We start from the raw sequence: 25408 nt of genomic DNA, 5'->3' as shown, positions 1-25408 counted from the left end.
TTATGAAGACAAACAACAATAAGTGTTGGAAAGGCACACTCATACATTGCTGGTGGGACTGTAAATTGCTGCAGCCAATATGGAAAGCAGTATAGAGATTTCTTTAAAAATTAGGAGTGGAACCACTATTTGACCTAGCTATCCCTCTCCTCAGTCTAAACCCAAAGGACTTAAAAACAGCATACTACAGGGACACAGCCACATCAATGTTTATTTCAGCACAATTCACAACAGCTAAACTGTGGAACCAAACAAGATGCCCTTCAATAGATGAATGGATAAAAAAAAATGTGGCATATACAATGAAATATTACTCAGCAATAAAAGAGAATGAAATCGTGGCATTTGCAGGTAAATGGATGGAGAAGACAATGCTAAGTGAAGTTAGCCAATCCCCAAAAACAAATGCCAAATGTTTTCTCTGATATAAGGAGGCTGATTTGTAGTGGAGTAGGGAGGGGGAGCATGGGAAGAACAGAAGAACTCTAGATAGGGCAGAGGGGTGGGAGGGGAGGGAGGGGGCATGGGGTTAGAAATGATGGTGGAATGTGATGGACATTATTATCCAAAGTACATGTATAAAGATGTTAATTGGTTTGAATATACTTTGTGTACAACCAGAGACATGAAAAACTGTGCTCTATATGTGTAATAAAAATTGTAATGCATTCCACTGTCACATATAAATGAAATTTAATTAAAAAATAAAAACAAAATAAATAAATAAAAATATTCAGGTTTGAAATGTTTTAATTTTTGATGAGAAAATTAAAGACATTATAAAGATCTTGGTTTTACTTAAGAAACTTTGGTAAGATTAAGCTTAAAAACTAAAATTGATTTTTCCTATTTTTTGCATAGGATACTTTTATTTATTGAAGGAGTTAAATTCAAATTATAGTTAGCTCTAAAATCCTTTTCTCTGAATTGTTTTCAAAACACAAGTTTGACATGGTGAAAAATAGTTTAAAATAACCACCAAAGGCCTGTAATTAGGAAGAAGTGATTCAGTATATAGATCTGAAGTAACATTAGTCAAGGTACATTAAAAAAAAAAAAAGAAATGGAGGAATCATTTAATACTAAGCATAATAAAATCAAACAAGAAAAAGGGAAGGAAAGTACACAGACGTTCTCTCCCTTATTGGCCTTTTAATAGAAACAGAGCAGTCCACTGTCACCGATCCCTAGGAGGCATGGTGTGTGTATTCTCCCATAAGTTAGGAGAAGCAATGCCCTAACACACAGAAGACCACGTACAGTACACTGCCTCCTCCTCACTGACCTTCTGTATGACCTTGGGCATGAGCTGGCAGGATCCACTCCTCACTCCAATCTTCAGTGTCTAAGTGACCTTGGCGAAGTCACTTTACCTCCAAGCCCTATTCTACTGGTTTCTGCCTACACTATTGTCCCTTCCCTGGGCATCCCCCAATAGCAGCAAGCGCATTTCTAAAGCACAATCCAAACCATGATATTCCTCCACTGAAAGGAGGATGTTCCTCCAATAACTGCCCATCACCAGGACAAAAATACGCACTGTCTGAGAACTGAGGAGGCTCACATGGACCCCTGAATACCTCTCTACTACACCTCCTTCCATGTCCCCTCCACCTATCCTTTCTGGTCATGTTTCCCCCCTTTCTGTCCCTTCAGTGCATCTGTGGTGACTGTCAGGCCCCTCCTGTGGATTCCTGATTGGCTGCCTCCTCCCTATCACTTTGACCTCGACTCATATATCACTTCTTCCGGAGGGTCTCCCTGTCAGGGTGCACAAAACAGCCCCAACCACTCCTTAGGACACTATCCCAGTTTATCCGCTTCACAGCACTGATTAGTATTTGAAATAATTTGTTTGAACTATCAATTTATTGTCCCTCTTTTCCACTTAGAACTTAAGATGCTCAAGGGAGGGGACATTGTCCAGTTCTGCCTTTCCTTATCCCCAGCAGGATCTGGCATGTGGAACATTCATGAAAATTTCATCAGCTGCCTGACTGACAGATTTATCAAGAGAATCAAATACTATGAAGGAACCTTCTCAATAAAACATAAACATCTTGCAAATGTTACTTATGATGGTTGCTTTTACTTCTCAGGGCCTTGGCTTCCTCATTTGTAAAACTAATACAGGATTTTTGTTTTTAAAAAAATCCTCTTAAAGCTACGCAAAAGCACTGCACAAAGTTAAAGTCATTTCTTCTAAACCATGTAGCAAAATATTTGCAGAGCAAAAATTTTGTGGAGGGTACAGATTAGGTCACAGTAATCACCTACTCATCCACCTATTCATCCATTAAATATTTATCTGGTTTCAAGTATGTGCTCAACACAGTCACAAAGGCTGTAGGTAAACATAAAATATACTGTAAACCATCTTTGATTTTTTAATTTTTAATATTTTTTTGTAGTCAGACAAAATACCTTTATTTTATTATTTATTTATTTTTATGCGGCGCTAAGGATCGAACCCAGCGCCTTACACGTGCTAGGCAAGCGCTCTGCCACTGAGCCACAACCCCAGCTGCCCCACCTTTGATTCTAAAAATTTAATAATTATGCTAGGGTTGTGGCTCAGCAGTAGAGTGCTCGCCTAGCATGTGCGAGGTCCTGGGTTCAATCCTCAGCACCACATAAACAAATAAAAAGAAATTCTAATAATTAGAAAAATAAGTCAGATATGCAAAATCTAACATAGAAGGCAGATTATGATAACATGAAAAAGCATCAAAAAAACAAAATGCTACAGAAATGGAGTTCAGAAAAAGGCAGACTCCTCCTGATACAGACGACTAGGCCACTTCTGTGAAGGAAGGCACAGCTGAAGAAGCAGGCTTGAAAGGCATGTAGAAGGGGGGACTGGTGTAGGAACGGGGACAAGTGGTTCCTGCAAGTCCAGAAACTTCTCACTATAGGCACAAGAGCAGGAAAGAGTGAAAAGCTCTTGGAAAATAGCAGGCAGTTTCCTGGACCAAAGGCAAAGGGGAAATGGGCAAGAAGACTGTAAAGGTTACTTGAAAAATCCCAGGGCCTCAAAGACCAAGGCAAAGAGTCAGGAATTAATGTTATAAGCAAAGAGATTCAGTGAAAGGTTGTGTGTAATGAATCCATCTTCTTAGACCCGAACTTCAGGAAGAACAATTCAGAGGTGGTTTTTAACAGGAGAAAGCAACTAGAGGCAGGAAGAGAAAAACAGCCTGCTATTTCAATAACTTGCAGGAGTTAATGAGGGCCTGGACTAGGGCAGGAAGATGGGAAGAGGTGGTGGGGCAGGCACGATGCTCTGTGATTGGGGAGTCAGCTGCAAAGATGAACCGGTCAGGCAAGAGGCAAAAATATACAAGTAAATTTTAGAAAAGTCTTAAAGTCAGTTCAGTGTTCAATCACAGAGCTTATGATTATGATGATGATCATTATGATTATTTGCATCTTGAAGGAAAAGAGTGAATTTTCCTTTTTTTCTGATAATTTTTCATACAACTGTACACAGGCAAGCATTCCTACCATTTCATCTAGTGAAGATATTGAAAGATAACGTGACCTTTAGCAGACAGCTATTCAAGATCCATTCTGTCAGAATTAAATCTGAATTTCTAAAATTAATTTTACCCTTTCTGTGTTTAATCCTCAACTTCCTCCTCTGTCACTGGCCAATGAGCCAGGCAGCAGGATTTATTTTTACTTATTGCTTCTTTAGTTTCCGTTAGCTGACTCTTTTTTTTTTCAACATTTGTATATAAAGGAATTATACTTCTAAAAAGGATCAAAATTTAAGGACTGTTACATTAAAATGATCTTCAAGGGCTATTTGAAGCTCGGACTGTAATTATTCATCCCTGCTTCTCTCATATTTGACCCTCCTATTGATGCTCAAACTTCCAAATATAGTCAAAATCCAACCATTCCTTTTGCAACCACCCCACTACCCACCCCCCATGGAATCACTGCCATCTTTCACTGTAGATTATTACACACCCTCCCCGGGTCCTTTTAAAATGGAAATTATCACATCCTCTACTCTCCAACCCTCCAAAGGCTCCCTAAACAACTCCACCAGAACATGGAAGCCCTTCACTAGACCACAGGCCCCCTACAGTGTGGCCACCTCCACCCCCTGACCTGGCCTCCTGCCATTCTCATCCTGGTTTACCCTGCTCCTGCCACACTGGCCTCCTTGCATGACTTTGTACCAAGAGACCTTGATTCTGACACATTTGCTAGGGAAACTCCTTCCTCACATACCCCCTCAGCCAATTCCCAAAGTGCCTTTCAAGATTTCTGCTCCGATCTAAGCTCTCAATGGGGACATCCTGGACTCCTGTCCATTGTCACAACCCAATCTCTACCCCCCAGGATTCCCAATCTCCTCGCTCTTCCTCTCTAGTGCCACCGATAGTGCACAAGTTTACTTCATATGTTGACTGTTGACAATTCATCTCCCTCCACTACCAGGGTGGCTCCATGCAGAATGTGAACCGTTACCTGCTTTATTCACTGATGTGCCCCAAGTAGCAAGAGAGGGGTCCACAATACTCTAGGAACCCCTCTTAAATGAATGAATGAGCAGAAAAGGACAGGTAAGTTTATCAGGTAACACTTTTTAAAAATTAAAAAAAATACATGGAGGAGATTTTTTGTGATGCTTACAGCTCTTAAATCACTTTGTAACTTAGAAAATTAGGCTTGCAACATGAATGAAGCTTTTCTTGCTCTCTTATAAATTTCAAGAATCCTGGATAATTATTTCTACAAATAATCTTTTAAGGTGAAACTTACAGATCCCCATCTATTTTGTTTTGGGGTTTTTTGTTTTTCTTTTTGTTGGGGGGTGGGGAGCCTGGGATTAAATTCAGGGGCACTCCCCCCACTGAGCCACATCCCCAGCTCTATTTTTTGCACTTTATTTAGAGACAGGGTCTCATTGAGTTTAGTGCCTCACCATTGCTGAGGCTGGCTTTGAACGCGTGATCCTCCTGCCTCAGCATCCCAAGCTGCTGGGATTACAGTGTGCGCCACGGCACCCAGCCCCCATCTATTTTGAGTCTTTTAATAAGTCTGTGGAAAAAATAACCCATTTCTAATTCCTTTGAGGATAAACAGTGTCCTTCCCACTCTCAATCCTGTAAAGCCTGCTCACAATGAAGGAACATGAACCAAACCTCCTCTTCACGACAGGAGCATCCCTAAATGTCTTCATTCCCTTATGGAATATCATTCAGCTCATTAGGAGCAGAAGCCCAAACTGGTTTGGTGTTCAAGTTTCACTGCTTTTCTTTACAACTATTAGAATGGATGTACATTGAATCGATTCCTTTCTTTCAAGACTTAAAATTTTTTTAGATGATTTTCATTAATAATAATATTTAATAATATTAATTATTTAATATTAATAATAGTTGAGTTCATCATCATGAAATGAAAATCCATTACCCAAAATACTTTCTAAAGCAAGAACTTAGAAAAAAAATTATTTTCACCCTAGGCTTGTATATCCAATTCATGGCTAACCTATATAATTTCCAGCCAAACAATACCTAGTTTCATGCACTAGATAAAAGTTACCAGGATTTCTTAAACTTCAGCCGTTTACATTTTTAAAAGCTCAATATTATTTTAACTAAGTGCCTTGCTTGTCTGTTTTTCAAAACAAGAGAAAACAAAAACATAATCTGCCTGGAAAATATGTGAGCAGGAGGAACATTCTGTTACTAAGGGGAAAAAAATCTGATTATTCAACATTTATCTGACTATTTTCCAATATATTTCTTGAGTAAATGTTAGCCTTAATGGACTGTCAAAAACTGATCAACTTAGAGGATATTAGGAAATAACATTTGATGGATGACTCAGAAAATTCTAAAGAATCTTTAAAGTTTAACAGCCTGGTTCACTGCTCTCATAAGCATCCCTTCATTTATCTGATACCAAACAAGCCCTCCATGAGCTTTGGCTCTGTGGATGGACAAGCACAAAGGGAAAGTGGGAAGAGCACTCACTCCCCAGCCAGAGTAGCCTCAATTCCCCAACAGGCGCTGTCCGCTGGGGGGTCTGGCCCTGCCACTCAACACCTCTGAACCTGTTTCCTAACCATAAGACAATGACATCTACTTCCTCACAGCCTCAGCAGAAGAAAACATTTCTTAATCCAGGAAAAAAATACATTAACCAAATGGAAGCAATGGATAAATCTGGCACATTAATGGCAAGAACATCTGTTTATAAAAAGAAAGTATGAAAGAGTTTAAAGAGTTAACAAGTGAAATTTGATCATTTTTAGCTGACAAATATATATTTTATTTGACATATAATGCACATGACTAGTATATATAATACTAATATATATAATAATAAATTTTCTAAGAAATGCTATAAATTAAACATAAAAAGAGGAACAGGAGGAGGAGGAGGCAGCAGCAACTTAAAATACCCAGAGGCTTAACAGACACTTTGCAAAAGAGAAAATGCAAATGGCCAATAAACATAAAAGATGTCACTTGAATAGTATTAAACACATAATGATGCCATTAGTCATCAGTAAAATGCAAATTAAATAATGCTACTTCTCAAAGTTGTTAGAAGATTAAATGATCATATATTTAGGGCATTTACATAAGTCCTAGTACATAGAAGATATTTAAAAAAAAAAAAAGCCTACTGAGGCTGTAGCTCAGTGGTACATCTTGTGCATAGCATGCATGAGGACCTGGGTTGAACCACACACATACAGGAAAAAATCAAATTAATCAAATAAATAAAAACTTAAATCTACTTCCTTCTCTGACCCTTTCTAAGGGATTATCCATCCAAATATGAAGCAATTCTCTAGTCTTACTACCTGTAAATAATACCAACACACACAAAGCCTAGAATCAAATTTGGATTGCTCGCTACTGAATGGCAAAATTATTCCACACACAATCTTAATGCAATAACCCCACTCTTGACTTCTTATTTTTCTGACTCTACTTTTATTTTTATGCTATTTTTTATCCTCTTTAATTTCATTTTGCATTCTTATATTACAGGCACCTAGGTAAGGTGCTTTAAATTCTTTCTGAGGCCATTCTTTACAGGGTATTAAAAAACATTGCAAAGCAAGTCATTCCAAGTATTGGATTACTACTTCGACACCCTTTGCCCTTCCATGAATCCTGTGAGCAGGATACTTCTGTGCAACCTGCACAGATGCAGGTCTAACATGTTTGTTAGATCAGTGAGTAGCTCTAGAGAAGGCTCAGAGTCAGCACCTTGAGAACCCACTTGCTCTTTGGCAGATACCTTAATTTAGCCTGTTCAAAAAATTGTATCAGGCAAAGTAGTTTCTGCCTACTTGGAAGGAAAGACTGACCAACAGACCACTGACGTCTGCACCTACCAAAGGAGAGGAAGTGGCAGAGTAAGGAGGGGGCGGAGTCTCCGTGGCTATATCAGGATCCTCCTGCTCACTTTCACTGTAGCATTCTGTAACAAAAACGAAAACACTTCATGTTTAAATGCTGCCATCATTTATTCCATAATGTATGAGCATAGGTTTTTCTCCATCTAGCTATTGCAATTTCAATCCAATTCAGAAAAAAAAAAAACAAATCTAGTGAAATACTTGGTACAAAGGAATTACTGAAGATGGAGAAACAAATGGCCCCTCTGGGTTTCTGCTCTCCAAGAACATCCCATAGGCATGAAGAGGACCAACCAGAGCTCAGGGAAAATAGAAGAACTCCTCAAAGAAAGAATTCATACACTAGGAAGAAGGTCAATGGGGAATATGTTTGATGATAGGAAACCTCATGAATTGAGTGAGCTGAAGCTGGCTGGGCACCCAAGCCATCAGGAGTGGGCCAACAGGGAAGGGACCAACAGGCCAAGTCAGCGGGGAGAACGGGATATATAGAGACCCCCAAGGCACACTGAAAATGAAGCTTTTGAAAGTCTGGGGGACAAGATCTTATTTGAGGAGATCGTATTGGACTCCTTCATGGCTTTAAGTCATTTTGCCACTGTTCCCTTTCTAAATTTAAGATTGTAAAAATTTGTCATCAAAAAAATAAAACTCCCTATTTCCAACTCCTCAGTCTAGAATTGACTCTGGATGTGGTTTGAGCATTTCAGGGACAGTCTCAGTTCCGTGGCCCTGGCAGCCCGCAAAGCCGCCCTCTTCTGCACAGCGCGGAGTAATTGCATCTGGAAGAATTAGACTCCCGCAGCTTTTGAACCCTGAGAGCTACAGAGTATGCTAAAAATACGGCCTGTGTCCCAATCTGACCTTCAGGTTCCCAGTACAATCTTGGGGTAATCACTCACAGCACACACCTGGCGGAAATGTTAAAATATCAGAGAGGAAACAGTGGGATGAAAGTTATCTGCCTAGATCATGACAAGTTCACGGGTATGAGTAAGAATTCAGTTAAGTAGAGCAATAAAACATTTGCATTGGCAATTGCCTGAGATATCAGTGAAGCCTACAGCTGCTCAAGTGTGGGTGAAGTGTGAAATCATTCAGAGCCGGCCCGGGAAGCTCTCGTCTCTGTTGGGGAGTCTGTGTGAATGTGTCTGTCTCTACACTCAGATCATTTCAAATGCCAAACTGTTTCCTCAGGATCAGACTATATATAGAATTTGATATTGTTTTTCTCATCTTAGTCTAATTCTCTGGCTACTTTTTCAGAACTTTAGAATGGAATATACCTTCATCCTTTGTAGTGGATTCAAGATGGATCACAGCGATTCCGAGTTTATTTAACCACCTGGGATTCAAGTAGAAAGTACATGTTAGACCAAAGAGATTGGTCCCCTTCCCTCACACCTTCCCCCTTGGACCACCTGAGGGTGGGTCTTGTGCCAGACTCCATCATGAAAGTCAGTCCTGATTCAACTGTCAGCCTGAACATTTCAAGAATCAGCATAAGTTCAGGGCATCAAAACAGAAGGCCTCTGCTGAACATGATGAGCATGCCCAGCAGTTCGGGAGGCTGAGGCAGGAGGACAACAAGTTCAAGGCTAGCCTCAGTAACTTCGCAAGACACTAAGCAACACAGCGAGGTCCTGCCACTGAATAAAATATAAAAAAGGCTGGGGATGTGGCTCAGTGGTTAAGCACCTCTGGGTTCAATTCCCAGTACCAAAAAAACAAAATAAAATAAGGCCTCTAGTTTCATACTTTCCTTTCAGAGTATGCTCTGTGAGATAAGCAAGATGGCCCTCATGCAGCTGGTTAAGGCAGGCAGCTAAATTAGGTATTCTAAATACATAAATAAAAATACATAAAAAAATACAAATTATGCACTTGAAAATTTTAGTAACCATCAAAAAATTTACCATTGAATGTAGTAACTTGTTCACTAAAGCTATATCTATCACTTTTAATGATGTCAATTTATTTTAGAAAATATAAAGACCTTCGATTTAAAACCAGGAAGATTACCACATCAATCAGTAAAAGATCTGCCCCCAAGGCTGAAGGTTATTTCTAAACTGGGGAAATCCATTCCTTGAAAAATTTTATTTAAAATAAAAATTGACCATCTTCTCTATTCTATTGATTTCTCATCTTATTGACAATGAAGTCCAATTAAACTTCAATAACAAAAATAGTACTACTAGGCAAACCCTAAGGAACTCATACTTGGTTTATAATTTGAGGCCACAGTAGTTCCTTCTTAAGATTTTTGCTATGAATTCACTTTAAAACACGAATTTTAAAAGCTAAGAGACGCAATGGGTCTATTTCATAAATTCTAGTTATGTAATGTTATGCTTAAAGGAAAAATGTGGCTTGGAGGCAGTGACTATCCAGGTGATTTATTTCTACTTTTCTGTGTGTTTTAAAATATTCATACTGTGTATTCTATTTTTTTTTTGAGAAATGATCATCACACAGTGACCTAAGTCAATCAATATGAATAAAATAACAGCAATAGTGCTCTGTATCTCTGGATTCATGTTCACTTTCATTGCTTCTAGTCCTACAACGCCTCAGGCCTCACTCAGCACCCTGCACTCACACCGTGGTCCACAGATTGCACACTCTGACCCATAACTGTCAACTATTTAGAAATCCTTACCTGATCATCGGCCAGCAATGACCTGACTATATTCATTATTTTTTAACAGAAAAAAAAAATTTAATTTTCAAAATATATAAAACAGGAGATTCTACAAGAAAAAAGATGAGCACAAAATAACCAAGACTGGAGCCCAGACCCTGCCATAGAAACCCCAAAATGTTGATCAAATCCCAGTAGAGAACTATGCAAAGCAAATGATCAGAAAACATCACAGAAAAAAAAAAAACTCAATACATAAATGGAAAAATTATCCAGCTTCAAGAGCATTTTAGAAAATTCATAGCTAAACACAGGAAAATATATTCACTACTGGATTGGAAAAGTTAAAAAAGTTGATTTCTAGGGCTGGTGTTATGGCCCAGGGGAAAGCACTCACTTAGCACGTGTGAGGCCCTTGGTTTGATCCTCAGCACCACATAAAAATAAATAAAATAAAGATATTGTGTCCAACTACAACTAAAAAGTAAAATCAAAAAAAGAAAAAATATTGATTTCTAGTGCTTAGGAGAAAATGGAACAATGGACATTCTCATCCATTGTTGCATTAAACATGAAAATCAATACAGCTGATTTTGAGTAGGCAATTTGATGTTATTATTCAAATTTTAAATATCCACACTTTTTTCCAAAAATTAAATTATAAATGTCTATTTTATACCTTAAAACATTATCTTCATTTACAGAAACACGGGAAAATGTTAACTGCCAATGAGGCTTATAATAGCAGAAAGAGAAAAACATTGAGACAATATAATTGTCCACTAAAAATAAAATGGATACATAAATTATGACACTGATTTTACTGACACCATGTTATAATGAAGCTACTAAAAGACTAAGGGGATTGCTTATAATAACCCGGAAAATCCCAACATATGATTCATTGAAAAGACCAAGTATCAAATATGTTTAGCTGTTCTAATGTATTTTTAAAATTATATATTTGTATAAGTGCATGAATTGCTGTGATAGAAAAGTGTCAGGAAGGATATACATCATGTTATTAAAAGTGGTTAACCCCAGGCATTGTTTGATTTTTTTACAAGAATGTTTTATACATTACTGAAGTACAAGTAATAGTAGTTACTATTAAAGATTACATCTTAAAAACTTTTTAAATTTATTTTTTGGTGTAGATGGACACAACACAATGCATTTATTTTTATGTGGTGCTGAGGATTGAACCCAGGTCCCACCCATGCTAGGTGAGCGCTCTACTACCGCTGAGCCACAATCCCAGCCCAACATCTTAAAAACTTGATGAGGCAAAACACAATAAATTTCATTCACTACTTAAAATACTATAATAACCATTTATTGCCCCCCTCAAAAAAGCATTTAAAAGTGAAATAGACAAAATTTTTTTTAAAAAAGTAAAAAGAAAATAGTTTTGAATTGAGGGTGCCTGAAATAAGAGAATGCATTTCTAAGCCTCTATCCAAAACATGAAAATATTGCAAAGTGGAAGAGTATTGACTAAAGATTCCTTTCCACTTTCACCCCAAACTTCATGCACTCTTCCTTGCCACCATTAGTTAGCTGCTGCAAGGATTAGTGATTGTTCTTAACCCGAGTGAGAGTTGTCTTTCTAGAACCCATTGGCTTAGAGCACCTCCTTTGCTGGGAATTTTCTATAACCTTATGGTAGTACAAAAACGTCTGTGGCTAAATAGATGCACAAAGGGACTTATATTTACACAAAAGAAGATGGCAGGTGTCTCCCGAGAGTTTGTTGTCTATGAATTTGATGAGAATGTACGAGTTGGAGCACAAGTATTAGGAAATTGATGTAAAAAACAAGAACGTTCTTCCCACAAACACCATCTAGAAAGCATCAATCTCCTGTCTTTGCCTAGAAACCAGCTCTTTCATTACCCTTAATTACTTACCCAGTACTTGTAAATTGAGGGTCGCTGCAGAACATGAGAAGATTCTATTAAACTTAATTACCTTTCCTTTCATCGCCCTTGAGAGAAATGTTACTACCCAGAAATACAGTTACCCAGGAGATGAACATCTGCACCAGAGCCCATCTCTGCCATACCACCTCCTCTCTCCCTCACATCTCTGCATCTCACCAGAAACATTATGGACTGGTGTAAACAGACTACGTCAACAGAAGGGAAGATCTTCAGGTGGTAGAAAAAAGTTAACTTGGTAGCCTAGAGATTCTGCATTATTGGCTATTAAAAAAATCATCTTCAGAATAATAAAATTCCATAATACTATTCATACTTTATTTACATATACTCATTACATATAAAGAAATCATGATATAGTCAGGCATAGACAAAATAGGCCATGTACCCATGAGTGACCAGATGAGTAATTTTCAAGCATAAATGTCACTACAGAGATTCAGAAACAGGGAATTAAGACACTCTAATTTCAAATTTCAATGTATATCTTGCTTGTAAGTTAGAAAGAGGAACACTAAGAAATTTTCAAGTAAAATAACAGCTCTTCGCAACATAGATGAGCAGTAAGACCTTGGCTTGATAACTGTGACAAGTTTTGATTTAACAGCCAACACACTGAGTACAGGCACACATTACTACACATGCAAATGAGTTGCCATTCAATGAATATCTGCAAATGGAGCACAAAAACATAGAAGACCAAATGGATATGTACAGGAAAATCAGATAGTTGGTGGGGTAGGGAGGCAGGAGGCTAAATAACTGTGATATGTGATTCAAAGAGCTAATTATAATCTGAAATCTGATGGATTGAGTGAAGGCACTAAGGGTCTTGCCTCTTATTAGTTGAAGAATGTATTTGACTGGGTTGGAGGAAAAATTCAGTAGCTGACAAAACATTTAGAAGGGATTGTTTCTCTGAGAAGCTCAGTCTCACTGACACCTTACTGGGGAAAACAGAAGTACCCTGAAAGAATCAGACCCAGGATGGGTGGGAAAGACGATGAGATACAAGACACCTATAGAGGGGAGAAGTCCAGGACAGCAGGAGGCCACTGTGAGTGGGTGGCAGGCAGCACAGTCTCCCTGCCAGTAAAGACCACTGAGAGTTCACTGGTGGCTCGGCAAGACTGGCACTCACCATCACAGGGTACCAAGCACCTCAGGCTAGACCTTGTGCCTTGACCCACACCTTACCGAGCAAGGGCTGGCTAGCCAAAGGACCGGCTCACAGTGCAAATGAAAAGATAAGGATAGAACTTTGTGAAATGCTAAACTTCCTCTCCTTTTGCGTATCTGCTCTTAATTTTTCTCAGATGCTTGAAAAAAGACCATGGAAAAAAGCTAAAATCAAAAAGGGGAGAAACTTTTGTCCTTAACTCAGTCGGCCAAGGACATGTTTGGAAGACAGTTGTCAAAGCCATGCCTCATTATGCCAAACACAGGATTTCCCAACTACCTGTGAGTCATTGTGCCCTCAACTGAAGGGACACGGCAGGGAGGTAAGCGTAGGGGGCAAGCACCAATGCTCCTAGCTAGACAGGACTATAAAGAGAGACGTGTGTGTCTGGGGGTGGGGAGGGGGAGATGAAAGCTAGATATTATTTTCTTGAAGTTTCTAAGATGAGACGGCAAGTACATGAGATACAGATAAATAAGGATTTTATTAGGTACAAATAAAGCAGGTTTTCAGCATAAGCTCTATGAATGAAGGAGCTGAGTGTGTGTTTATTGCTACCACCCATCATCTGCTGCCGTGGGGCACACAGTGTTGTGTTTCATAAACATATTTTAATTGGTGAGGTGAAGGTAATAAGAGACACTAGGAATTATGGGAAGAAGGCTAAAATTAAATGGAACACCTCAAGTCAGCCCCTGAGATACAGCCTCATTCAAACAGCAGCCATCGTCATGTGCCTTAATCTAAACCAGGAGGGGACAGAGGGCCTAAAGCGCACTTATTTAAACAGACCAAACAGGAAATGAAGCTCTGGATGTAAAATTTTTAAATTATAGATGCTCTCAGCAAGGACATTTTACAAAATGTTCAGAATGATGCATGAAGAAGTGCTAAATCGTGAATCACCATGGTATTCACACAGCACATATTAAATGCAGTAGAGAGGGAGTTTTACATGTGGAAAGCTACACAATCAGTCACAAAATACCTTTACGTTATTCTCCTTGTAATGCTGATCCTCATTTTAATATGTTCTCACCATGACTTCCGTCTACTCTTTCCTCAACCTAGTGGTGCCCTCAGAACAATCTGACCACTTCTTCCCTAAAGTAGCCATTCGGATATGTGTGGTTCTTCAAAATGCTTCTGAACATAGAAGACAGCAAGAAGACTTTATAACTGCTAAGGAAATTAATTCTTAAATAACAGAAAGAAATAAAACAATAATTAATACAAACATAGGCTACAAATTCCAAGGCCTGGCCAAGGCAAGTCTGTTCCATTAAGGACTGGATTTAGCAAGCTCTTCTACTTACACGTTCATTTCCTGCAAATTCTCAGCTGCAAAATAGAAGGTCTTGATCTGTGGATGGTTGATCTTAAATGCGCTTGAGAAGGGAAAAACACAAACATATAAGAATTAGTATTTATCAGTGGGTCTGTAAGTAAGTAAAATACAAATACAACAGTCATCTTAAATAACTGCTTTCTTTATAAGTTTACCAAAAAAATTATTCGATTAAATACCTATTGTGTAGTCCTTATTTTAGTTAGGGTGCTGATGGTCAATTTCCATGTCAAGGCTGCGTCTTAGTGTTAGTTTCCATTTAAAACATAAGGGCATAACCTTTTGTTTCCACTTGCTAACTGCTTTACGATAAGGGTACAGTAAGTTAGAATTTAGGTTCACAGAGGTGTCAAATACTCATATCAACGCCTTCACAGTAAGCATTGATTCAAATTCAATCAAATCTACAGCAAAATTTTATTTACAGGAAAATAATCATATATGGAACCTCCACACACAACAAGTCCTCAGAAACCTTATCTAAGGCACCGTTCATTATTAAAGGGAACATGGGAAGTGGATTTGGGTTTAAAGAAGACATATGAAACATTGAAGATAACAAACAATAAAGTATTTCCCCTTTACCATTTAGACCGGAAGTCCTGCAGCACAGGACAGTTTTGTTTTTTTTAAAGACCCACTCAAAACCCACAGTCATCAACACACCACATGTATCACGAAACACACTGCTAGGCCAGAGTGTCAAAGAATTAGGGCCAACACTGGTTTATTCACTTCTTATGAGAAAACAACAATTTACTGCAACTAGTAACAGATGAACAAGGAAATGCCCCTTTCTGATAAGACTAGAAAAGATGCCAAAGGTGGAAGACAGGATAGGAGAGGTGCAAGAAGACGGAAAGAGCAAACTACATCAGGAGCTCTCACGGGAGGGCATTTGACTAAGAGGCTGGGGACCAGAGTCAGAGCCAGCTCTGCCCAGAGCCCTGGGCGGGTCACACAGACTCTCCAGGCTGTTCCCTCCTTAGGAGACAAGCACTGTGAGCAGGGGACTGCTCTGTTTCTGCCAGTTATCAAATCTCTGGGACGTAAACTACATCAGGGTGCAATCCCAAGTTTAAGACATCTCAGAGAGTTCACTTCCAGGGTGCTACATGAGCAAGGAGGTTCTGGTCCACCATGATGCCTTCAATGTCATCCGGTGAGACTCCTTCACCATCTGTTCTTCTCTTTACAAGGTCAAAACCTTGACATTTGACCTTGCCAGCCCCAGGTGGGGGCACACTTTCCTCTCCATTGCACACTCAGTTATCAACGACATTCTCTGCCAAGGCTTCATGGGGCTTTGAAAAACCATCTGCTCCACAAAATGCAATGCCAGGAAGCAAGAGGTTAAAGATTTCTCTGAGTGTCCAGGGTGCCCACCCACGATGCTCAAAATTCTCAGACATCTTCCAAATCACCCACTTCCAAATCACCACATCACCTGGTGGACTTAAAAACAGTTATTATCCCAGCTCAGGGTTCTGTGGAGGGTAAGAGACAACTTACTGCTTTTTCTTGCATTCGGATGCTCTTTCCACAGTGAAATCAGGCAGGTTCACAAATCCATCAGCTTTCTCTGCCTGAAACAAACACATGCCACAAACAGAAATAGATACATCAGCCAGAGGGATTAATCTACCGAGATCACCTACACGGAATAGAGATCATTTAGATGAAGTGAGGTAGAATCCAATGGACCTCCTCAACTATGAGCTTATCCCAGATACACTGTTCATAAGGAAATTAATTTCTCATCATTAGTCACCTAGAATCATTTTGTGACAGGAACTGTGACATGCTCAGGGATGGTCAATGTGTGTCAGGCGCAGAGACTCCCTGTCTTGGAGGAGCCCACAAAGCCCACCACCAGAGTCCTACTTCCTGCTGGGCATAGGCACCCTCAGCCTACCACTAGCACCCTGACTTTGGAGTTAGCACATCTACATTCCTCCCATGGATCTATCTCTAGGTGGTTGTTACGGCTTTAATGAGCCCAGATAAATAAAACACTTAGCAGACAAACAAACATTATTCCCTCTCTGGAGACTGAAGGCAGTGTTTGGAGAATAAAGCCCAGAGCCACATCCTGCAGAATCTCAGTTCCATAATCGATTCCTATAAAGGAAAGACTTCAGGGGGAAAATAATGGTTCTGAGGACATAGCATCAATGTTGCTGTAAATCATCAAAAATTTCACAGGACATGTAATTATGCTATGTCTCCATGAATTCATTAATCTGTATTTCGTGAAGAACTATTTAACTGAGCCACAAGGAAGCCAGATTGTCATAAATGAATGCAAATCTCTTTTTATCTACACTGATGCCTCTGAGTGGAGAAATTCAGTCCATAAGATTAAACATGGATGAGTCAGTGGTTATGGGACTATGAGTAAAAGTTGATTTGGAAAATACTACCTTAATTTTAAAAGTCGGCTAGCTATTCAATTAGTGCCATGGTTGCTCTCAGTTCACCTCCTTGTTCGTCTCTTTTTCTTACTAACAACTAGAGGGCAACTCGCACTCTTTTCTTCAGAAACATTAAACTATGAGACATTCAACCTTATTCCCATCGTCTGTCTCCTATACGACTTAGTTTATTCCATTCTTCACCTACAGTGGCTTCTTCTTATAAAAATAAAAACTCGATTTTAATGAGTACATCTTCCTTTAAATATATATATATATACATGTGCCTATACTGCAGGAATATATATTCAATATATATATATATATATATATATATATATATATATATATATGCTTGCATATATTTGCACCTTATCTCTTGATGGGCTGCTTAATTACCACATGGTGGTTTCACCAATCCTGTCTGAAAGGGAATAATAAAGTATGCAAAGAGCTTAGACTGTTTAAGTCACTTTTGTACAATTCACAATGCCTCCTGATGATTCTCCACTGGCAGTATATAAAAATGTAGTCCTGAAAAACTGGTTTGTTCTATCAATTCGAGTCCTAGAGATACGCTCAAAGGAAGCAAAAATGGGGATTCAAATAAATGAACAGACATGTGTGGTCATGGGAATGATATTCACAACCAGCCAGTGCTCATCAATAGATGATGGATAAACAAGTCATACTATATCCATATAAAGGAATATTACTCAACCCGTGAAAAATAATTAAGTACCAATAAATGCCACATAAATGAACCTTGAATATATTATGTTAGGTAAAAGAAATCAGATGCAGAATGTTCCAGATTACATGATTCCATCTATACGGTGTATTTGGAATAGGAAATTCATAAAGACAGAGTACAGCTTGATAGTTCCCAGGCACTGGGGCAGTGAGGTATGGGGAGCAACTGCTAAAAGACTATGGATTCTCCTTTTTGTGTGATTTAAAATAGTTTGGAACCAGATAAAGGAGGTGATTCCACACCATTGTGAATGCACTGAATCATTTACTTTAAAATAGTAATCGTATATGATTTCCTTTTCAATGAAAAAAAAATCAATGCTAATGTATTCTTATGAAAAATTCCCATAACTGATTTAGAATGAAAAAATTATTTATCCTCACCATTTGTGTTTACTTTCTCTCCCATTCAATACTATGCTCATTGTTAAAAAAAAAAAAATTATAGAAACTATGAACCTCAATGCTTTCCAAGTCACTGAGTCCCATCCACCACTTTGGCTCCCACTGAACTCTGGGGCCTGACACTATAGCCCGTCTCCTCCCTCTGCAATGCCCTGCCACCTTGGCTTTTCTGACAACATATTACCACTGCCTCCTTTTGCTCGAAATAGATCTTTTCTTCCTCTCTTCCATGCCTATTTTTAAATCTCAAGGTTCCCCAGGGTTCGCTCCACACACCTGTACTCTTCTTGTTCCAGTGCTCCCTGGGGTGGGCAGTGCTCCCTGGGGTGATCAGTGCTCCCCGTGCCTTCAGGTATCATCACTGTACACACATATCCAAAATCTTGGCTTCAAATTCAGTTCAGCCCTGGAGCTCCTGTCTCAGATTTCCACTGCCTGGTCACGTGGATACCCCCAAGAGTGACCAATCCAAAACCAAAGCCGTCGTGCTATTCCACAAAATGCCCACTGCTCTTTCTCCTGTGCTCTCTTACTCAGTGAGCAACACCACTTCCATCCAGACGCAAGAGAGAGAAGGAAATCTGGGAGACATTCACGATTCTTCCAACCAGACCAGCTCTGGTCTGAAGACTGCTGGTCCCCACCAACACTCACGTTAAAGCTCAGTCCCCATGGTGGCAATGGTCGGAGGTGACTAGGTCATTAACAGAAATTAACATTTTTTCTTTATGGGAGTGATCCTCATTTTCTTGGAACTGGATAGGTGGCAGTGAGAGTGAGCTGTTAAAATGGAAAGCCAGCCTGCAGGCTTGACCCCTTCAGCACCCACACAGACCCTTTCCACTTTTCTGCCGTGAATTGAGTAACAAGTGGCCCTCACCAGAAGCTGAACAGATGCCAGCATCAGTCTCTTGCACCTCCAGTTCTGACCAAACCTCTTTTCTTCATGCATTCCCCGGCCTCTGGAAGTTTGTTATAGAAATTGGACTAAGGCAATTCACTTCTCAGAATCCAGGTATGAAAAAAACACAGTATTCCACTGCTTCAAACAACACAAAATCTGAATCACTGCTTTCTCTGTCACAGATTGTTAATCGATCTACTACCTCCTACCTCCCTCAGATCACCATTAACTTTTTCTTGAATTACTGAAAAAGTCTCCTATTCTTCTTCTAATTTTCTTCTATTCAATTTGGTGTCCAAATCACAGTCACAGGGAATCTATACCATGAATATTTTTTTTTTTTTTTTGGTACTGGGGATTGAACTCAGGAGTACTCAGTGACTGAGCCCCATCCCCCTATTTTGTATTTTACTTAAAGACAGGGTCTCACTGGGTTGCTTAGTGCCTTGCCACTGCTGAGGCTGGCTTTGAACACGTGATCCTCTTGCCTCAATCTCCAGAGCCGCTGGGATTGTAGGCATGTGCCACTGTTCCCGGCTCACCTCATGAACATTCTTCACGTCACTTCTCTAATTAAAACTCTGCATGGTTCCCAATTTCCCTCAGATAAAGTCTGTCTTAGCAGAGGCCTTTTATGTTAATCCCTTATTGTTCTACAATTTCATCTTCTCCAATGTTCCTACCCTCGGTTCATCAAAAGCAAACAGAAAAAATAAAACAAACGAATCACAATACTTCCGTGGAGCTGAATTAGCAGTGACACCCAAGTTGTGGCATGATCAGTCTCTGAACAATTTTTTTTCCATACAACAAGCCTATCTCAAATGACAATTTCGATCCAAAATGAAACATACGTGTATATGCTCTTGCCAATATTTTTATTCATTTAAAAATAAACCAGTGTAAAAGACTTACATATCTTCATTTGGGTGGATTCCTTTTCTGCATTATTGAAATGGCTTAATTTTTTTCAAACAGGACCCCAAATAAATTTGAGTGAAGCCCCTTTTGTGTTCCCCAGTGAATCCTCCCTTTTATAAGCAGAGGCTTCTCTCTCTCTCTCTCTCTCTCTCTCTCTCTCTCTCTCTCTCTCTCTCTGTCTCAGACATTTGAGCTGTATTCAAAGTCACAGACAACTGTGTCAAAAATGGTCCTTGCTTATTTGACTTGCAAAAAAAAAAAAGGCTTAGAAATGACAAGCACGGTGGGTAAATCTTGAGGGAATGACAGTTTCTTCTCTTCCTCCTCCTTTTCCTCCTCCTACCCCTTTCAGATCCCTTGTTGCCTGTTATATTAACTAAAATAACTTGCTTGAATGGTATCCTTTTAATGATTCCTAACTTTCTAAAGAGTTACTTGACAGTTATGCATCGGTGCCCACAAACTTCCCTCTGAATTATAACACAATGAAGTCTGTTTTCTCACCAAAACTACCAAACCATCCTCTGGCCCATGTGCAAACTTGTGTCACCAAATCTAGTCCTAATTCTGAAGCGACACCACATCTCTCACTTGGTGTTACGATGCTCTCTGCCTATATAATGACCACAGAGGCCTCCCTACCTCTTTCCCCAGCATCTCTGATTTTGTTCACCTTGGTAGAACGACACTAGCAGTTGCTGTCCTTAGGAAGCATTAATTCTCACTGTTATCAAAATTGCTCATGTTAAAATGATGGGGGTATGGAATAAGGTGCTGATAACCTCTCTCATGTCATGAATCACCAATATTTATATCTCCTCTAAACATTCTGCTCTCATTTACCTTCAGGGCTTTACACACTCACAGATTCAACAAATATGGATCCAGTGCCCTCTTCATACCAGGTACTGTGCCAACATATGGAATATATTAGTGGACAAACCAGAGACCCCTGCACTCAGAGAAAGAGACAATCAGCTCAACATGTAAACACATAAATTACATGGCACCTGGTAGACAGTAATTCCTATGGGAAAAAAAGTGAATTTGGTCAGTGTAAAGGAGTTGTAGAGTGTGTGCAGGGCAGGGGCCTGCTTCAGCCTGGGCCACATGACCCTCTCCTCACTCTGATAAGTTTCCAAGACTCAACATAGGTGGGACCTTCTTCAAATCCTTTGTCCTGCTCCCCGCAGCCTAGAATAGGTGCCCTCCTGGGTCCCTGCACCAGAGATGGATTTTCCCTACAGTACTGCTCTCCCTGAATTATTTGCTTCTCCAATAGAGTGTGAGTGCCTTGAAAGAAATAATTGTGTCATTTATACTTCTTTTTTACACATAAGATAGGTGTTCAATACTTGTAAAATACAGGAGTTTTATGAGTGATCAAGCCTTAGGGACAATTATCTTTTTCCTTTGACAATAAAGAAAGTGTTAAAATGAGCAACAGAAGACACTTTGGAAAATAGTTCAGCAGTTTCTAAAAAATATAAACATATAATTACCGCACACCCAGCAATTCCACTCCCAGGTATCTACCCAAGAGAAATGAAAGTGCGTGCCCACGCAAGAATTTGTGTGCAAATATTTATAGCGGTGCTATTCATGGCTGGAAACAACCTAAAGTCATCAACTGATAAATAAACAGTGTGATGTGTTCATACAATCAAGCACTGTTTAATGACAGGAAGGAGCAAACAATGATCACATGCTGTACCTTATTGTTCTAAGTGAAGGCATGAGGGACCACACGGTACCCTATGAGTCCATGTGCATGAAATCTATAAAGACAGAAATCAGGAGAACAAGTTCCTGGGTGGAAAACGGGATTAACTGAAATGGGCATGAGGGATCTTACGGGTATGACGAAAATGAGCTAAAATTGATTTTATTATAATGATTTCATCATTCAGTAAAATTGCCAAAACGATCACACTATAAATTTAAATAGAGTAGATTTTTATGACACATAAAACATACCTCAAGGAAGCTGTTTTTTAAAAAACCTGAAATGCAAGAAAATTTGGGAAAATAAAAACAAGTGAATAAGATCCCTCTTTCTGGGCTGTCAGTGATACTTGGAAAAAGGCAAAATAAGATGTCTTTGCCCTCTTCTTGCTGAATATGATTGGTTTGAACTTTCACACACCAGTGAGTCAATATTCCTGATATTTAATAGTTTTAGCTTAACTAGGTTTCAAGTTTGGGCTACAGGAATTTGAGACATAAATATTTCATACGAAATTTGTCACACTTCAGACATTTTTTTAAATTAACTAAAATGGGACATCAAATTTTAATATTTAAATAGCAGAGTACAGAGACTTTCTACAGCAGTGAAATACTTTGTATTTTTATAATGGTGGATACATGTCATTATATATTTGTCACACCCACAGTGTTCACCAAGCGTGAACCCAATGTCACTATACATTCTGGGTGATAATGACAGGTCAAGGTAGGTTGTCAATTGTAACAAACGCAGCATTCTGGTGGGGATAGTGAATATGGGGCTTATGCCTACGTAGAGGCAGGGAGGAAATAGGGAATTTCTCAATCTTCTGCCCAATTTTACTATAATCCTAAAATGCTCTGAAAATAAAGCATTTTAGAAAGTAGCTAAAATAGGACATTAGATTTTAATATTTATGTCCATTGCTATGATAAACATTGACTTTTACAAACCACAAGTACCTTGCAAGACAGGCAGATTACTTCTTGAGCATCTACGTAAGTCAGAAAGGGAGTCAGGCTAATAGAGAGAAACACGTGATCCGTACCCCAGAAAACTCACAAGTCAAAGACGATCAAACCAGAATTCAAAAAAAAAAAAAAAAAGGAATTGTCACATAGGACATTTACTAGGGGCTCCATGGCTAAAAATCAAAAGTATTGTCATCTTTCTAATTTCAATGGAACCCTATCTTCTTGATTCTAAGAAACCTAATTTTCCTACAATTGAGAATTCTGAAATCAGGAGGTACCTTAGGAATCTATATTCACTGCAGTGTTTCCCCTGTAAATTTTGTAGTTATATAAAATTTAGGCCTAAAAAAAGGATTCTAAATTTTGAGGAAAAATTAGCCCAAGAAAATAAAATAAGGTTGTTTTTTTTTTTTTTTTTGTAAAAATCTTGTGTGTTTATAAGTGATTCAAAATTCTTGGCATCATTTTAAATCCATTGAAGTTCCCCAATGAATATCAGAATCGGGAGAAACTGCAGAAGTCCTTTTCTCCAATAGACCCTGTGTTCTCTCAGTTCTGCCCGGCTTCGCCCTCCTCAATGGAAACAAGTCCACACGCCAAGCAGAGCTGCCCATTCCCACCCCTGCCTTGGAACGGTTGTCACTAAATTCTCGTGGTACACACAGACTTGTGACCACAAGAGAAACCTGAACCATGTTTTCTAAAACATGAGCTAAAGGAAACTAAGACTTAAGAAGAGATAAGAGAGGTCCCAGCTCCGCAGGGGGACAGACATCTCTGTGCAGTGTTGGTGGCAGTGCACAAGGAAGCCACATTAGAAGGAAACCAGCAGTAACAGCGAAACTTCACCCTTGGCCCAGAAATCCACTTCCAAGACCTGTCCTCAGCGTGTCCTTGAGAATATGTGTAACGCCTCCTCGAGCACTGAAGCTTCATTTATATTTACAAAAGATGGAGATGAGTGCACACTGCTGTGGAATCCACACTTAAGGCATAACCAGGAAAAATACCATATACAGAAAGAGGCTCTCTAGGACACAGGAGGAGGAGAGGCAAGTGGGTGAATATTTTATGGAAGAAGAGAACAGTGCGTCATTTGACGTGCACACGTGTCTGTGTTTACAAAAGCCAACAATGAAAAACATAAGCCCAGAACAAATAGGAAGAAAGGGAGGAAAAAGGTAGAGGAACAGAGACAAAAGCAAGACTTATGTGGCTGAAACTTGTTAGACAGCCTTGAATTTGGAATTGGGTAAATGGTTGATTAAAAAAAAAAAATCAGGAAAAAGAAGCAATTCCCCAAATTGAAAACAGAAATTAACAGAATGTAAACATGGTGTCCCGCCCCCTACGAATAAGAATGATTCCAAGAGACCTGAGAGCACAGAATTTTGATCATTCACAGTTAGTGGGATATTGTCTAAGAACTTCCAGGGAGGACAAGGCTCTCATCACGTTTAGGGTAGTTTGGGTCGTTTTTTCTCTGCACAGCCTCCAGAGCCTTCCTCCTTCTCTCCTACAGCAAAGTCCATCGCAGTGCTTGGTTCTCATAAGCCAGTCATCTCCCTCTTCCTTTCAGAAAAGGAAGGACAAGGATCAGAACAGCAAGTGGATCTCCCTTCACCTAGCGTCACTCTGCCTGCAGAGAGCTGTGCTGCTTAGGGCTAGGCTGTCACCAGCACTACATGGGAAGCAAGGGGGAAAAAGGACTTTTTTTTTTCTAGATAGTAGAAGTAGGCCTGGCATTGGTAACACCTGGAAATTCTTCTAAGAAGTAAAATAATTCTGAGTAACATCAAATAAGAGTTAGCCTTAATTGAGCATTCAACATAAACCAGAGAGGTTCTAAGCACAGCCTTTGGAGAAACACTAATCCTATTCCGAGTGTGGGAAATCATGGAACGGATGGGTTTTTAACCTAGAGCACCAAACCAACATAGTAATCAGATGGGAAAAGTGCATATTAATAAAATTATAGAACTCAGACCAGGCCCCAGTAACTAACTAATTCTACACATGAGACTAAAGAAATTCTTCAGTCTCAACCGAGAGCTGTGATAAGAGGATAAAAGAATCTGTGATCAATGCTTGGCACAGGAAATAGAACCATGACTTTGGAGTCAGCATATCTCAATGCCAGTCACTTACTGTGTGATCTCAGGCAGAACACTTCACCTCTCTGAGTGTCCGCACAGTGAAAAAACATATATAAATAGCTTCTCAAAGCTAAATTGAAAAACATGAATGTGTTTAATACCGTAAATCTGTTAAAGCTATTAAAAAAAAGAAGAGTTTGTTATCATTAATCCATAGGAAATAAGAGGAAGAAAAAGAAAACAAAAGAGAAGGAACAATTCAGAAAAAGAAAGGTGACGTTAAATAAGCCTCCTGACTCAGTCCATTGTCACTAAACAGCTCTTCCTGTGCAGAACTGCGTCTGCAACTCAGCTCTCCTTTGTCATCTTTGCATCAGATTAACGGTTGGAAAAAATTCAAATTCTTTGGAGAATAACAATGCTTGCAAGCTTGCTAAATTCCTCACACATGACTCGGGACATATTTTTAATACAACACTATTGCATTGGAGTTTATCTAACAAGACACAATGAACGTAATTTTGATCCTCAGAGACTTTCCTTTTACAAATGCATAAACATAGATATTCTCCATAGAAAACATTTGATAAATGTTTTTGGCTAATAAACAGAAAGGTCCAATTTCCTATAGATCCCAAAGACTGGGTATTAATTATAAAAATGGACCCAAATTGCTGCTGATGACAATCATGACAGTCCTG

General features: G+C 39.2%; 1 protein-coding gene across 7 annotated transcripts in view; it reads right to left on the bottom strand.

The window, feature by feature from the left end:
* The window catches only part of Ipcef1 (interaction protein for cytohesin exchange factors 1), a 145002-nt gene that overhangs the window by 27920 nt on the left and 91674 nt on the right, over nucleotides 1–25408 (bottom strand). For all 7 annotated transcript variants that reach the window (XM_078018856.1, XM_078018855.1, XM_005321385.5 and 4 more), the window contains 4 exons: nucleotides 16024–16097; nucleotides 14480–14551; nucleotides 8686–8744; nucleotides 7376–7461 (listed from right to left, as the gene is read on the bottom strand). In XM_078018856.1, the coding sequence (XP_077874982.1) occupies nucleotides 7376–7461; nucleotides 8686–8744; nucleotides 14480–14551; nucleotides 16024–16097 (291 nt within the window). The remainder of the gene's footprint in view (nucleotides 1–7375; nucleotides 7462–8685; nucleotides 8745–14479; nucleotides 14552–16023; nucleotides 16098–25408) is intronic.

Source organism: Ictidomys tridecemlineatus, chromosome 8, assembly GCF_052094955.1.
Source record: "Ictidomys tridecemlineatus isolate mIctTri1 chromosome 8, mIctTri1.hap1, whole genome shotgun sequence".
Lineage (NCBI taxonomy): Eukaryota > Metazoa > Chordata > Mammalia > Rodentia > Sciuridae > Ictidomys > Ictidomys tridecemlineatus.
This window is presented reverse-complemented; position numbering and strand designations above follow the sequence as displayed.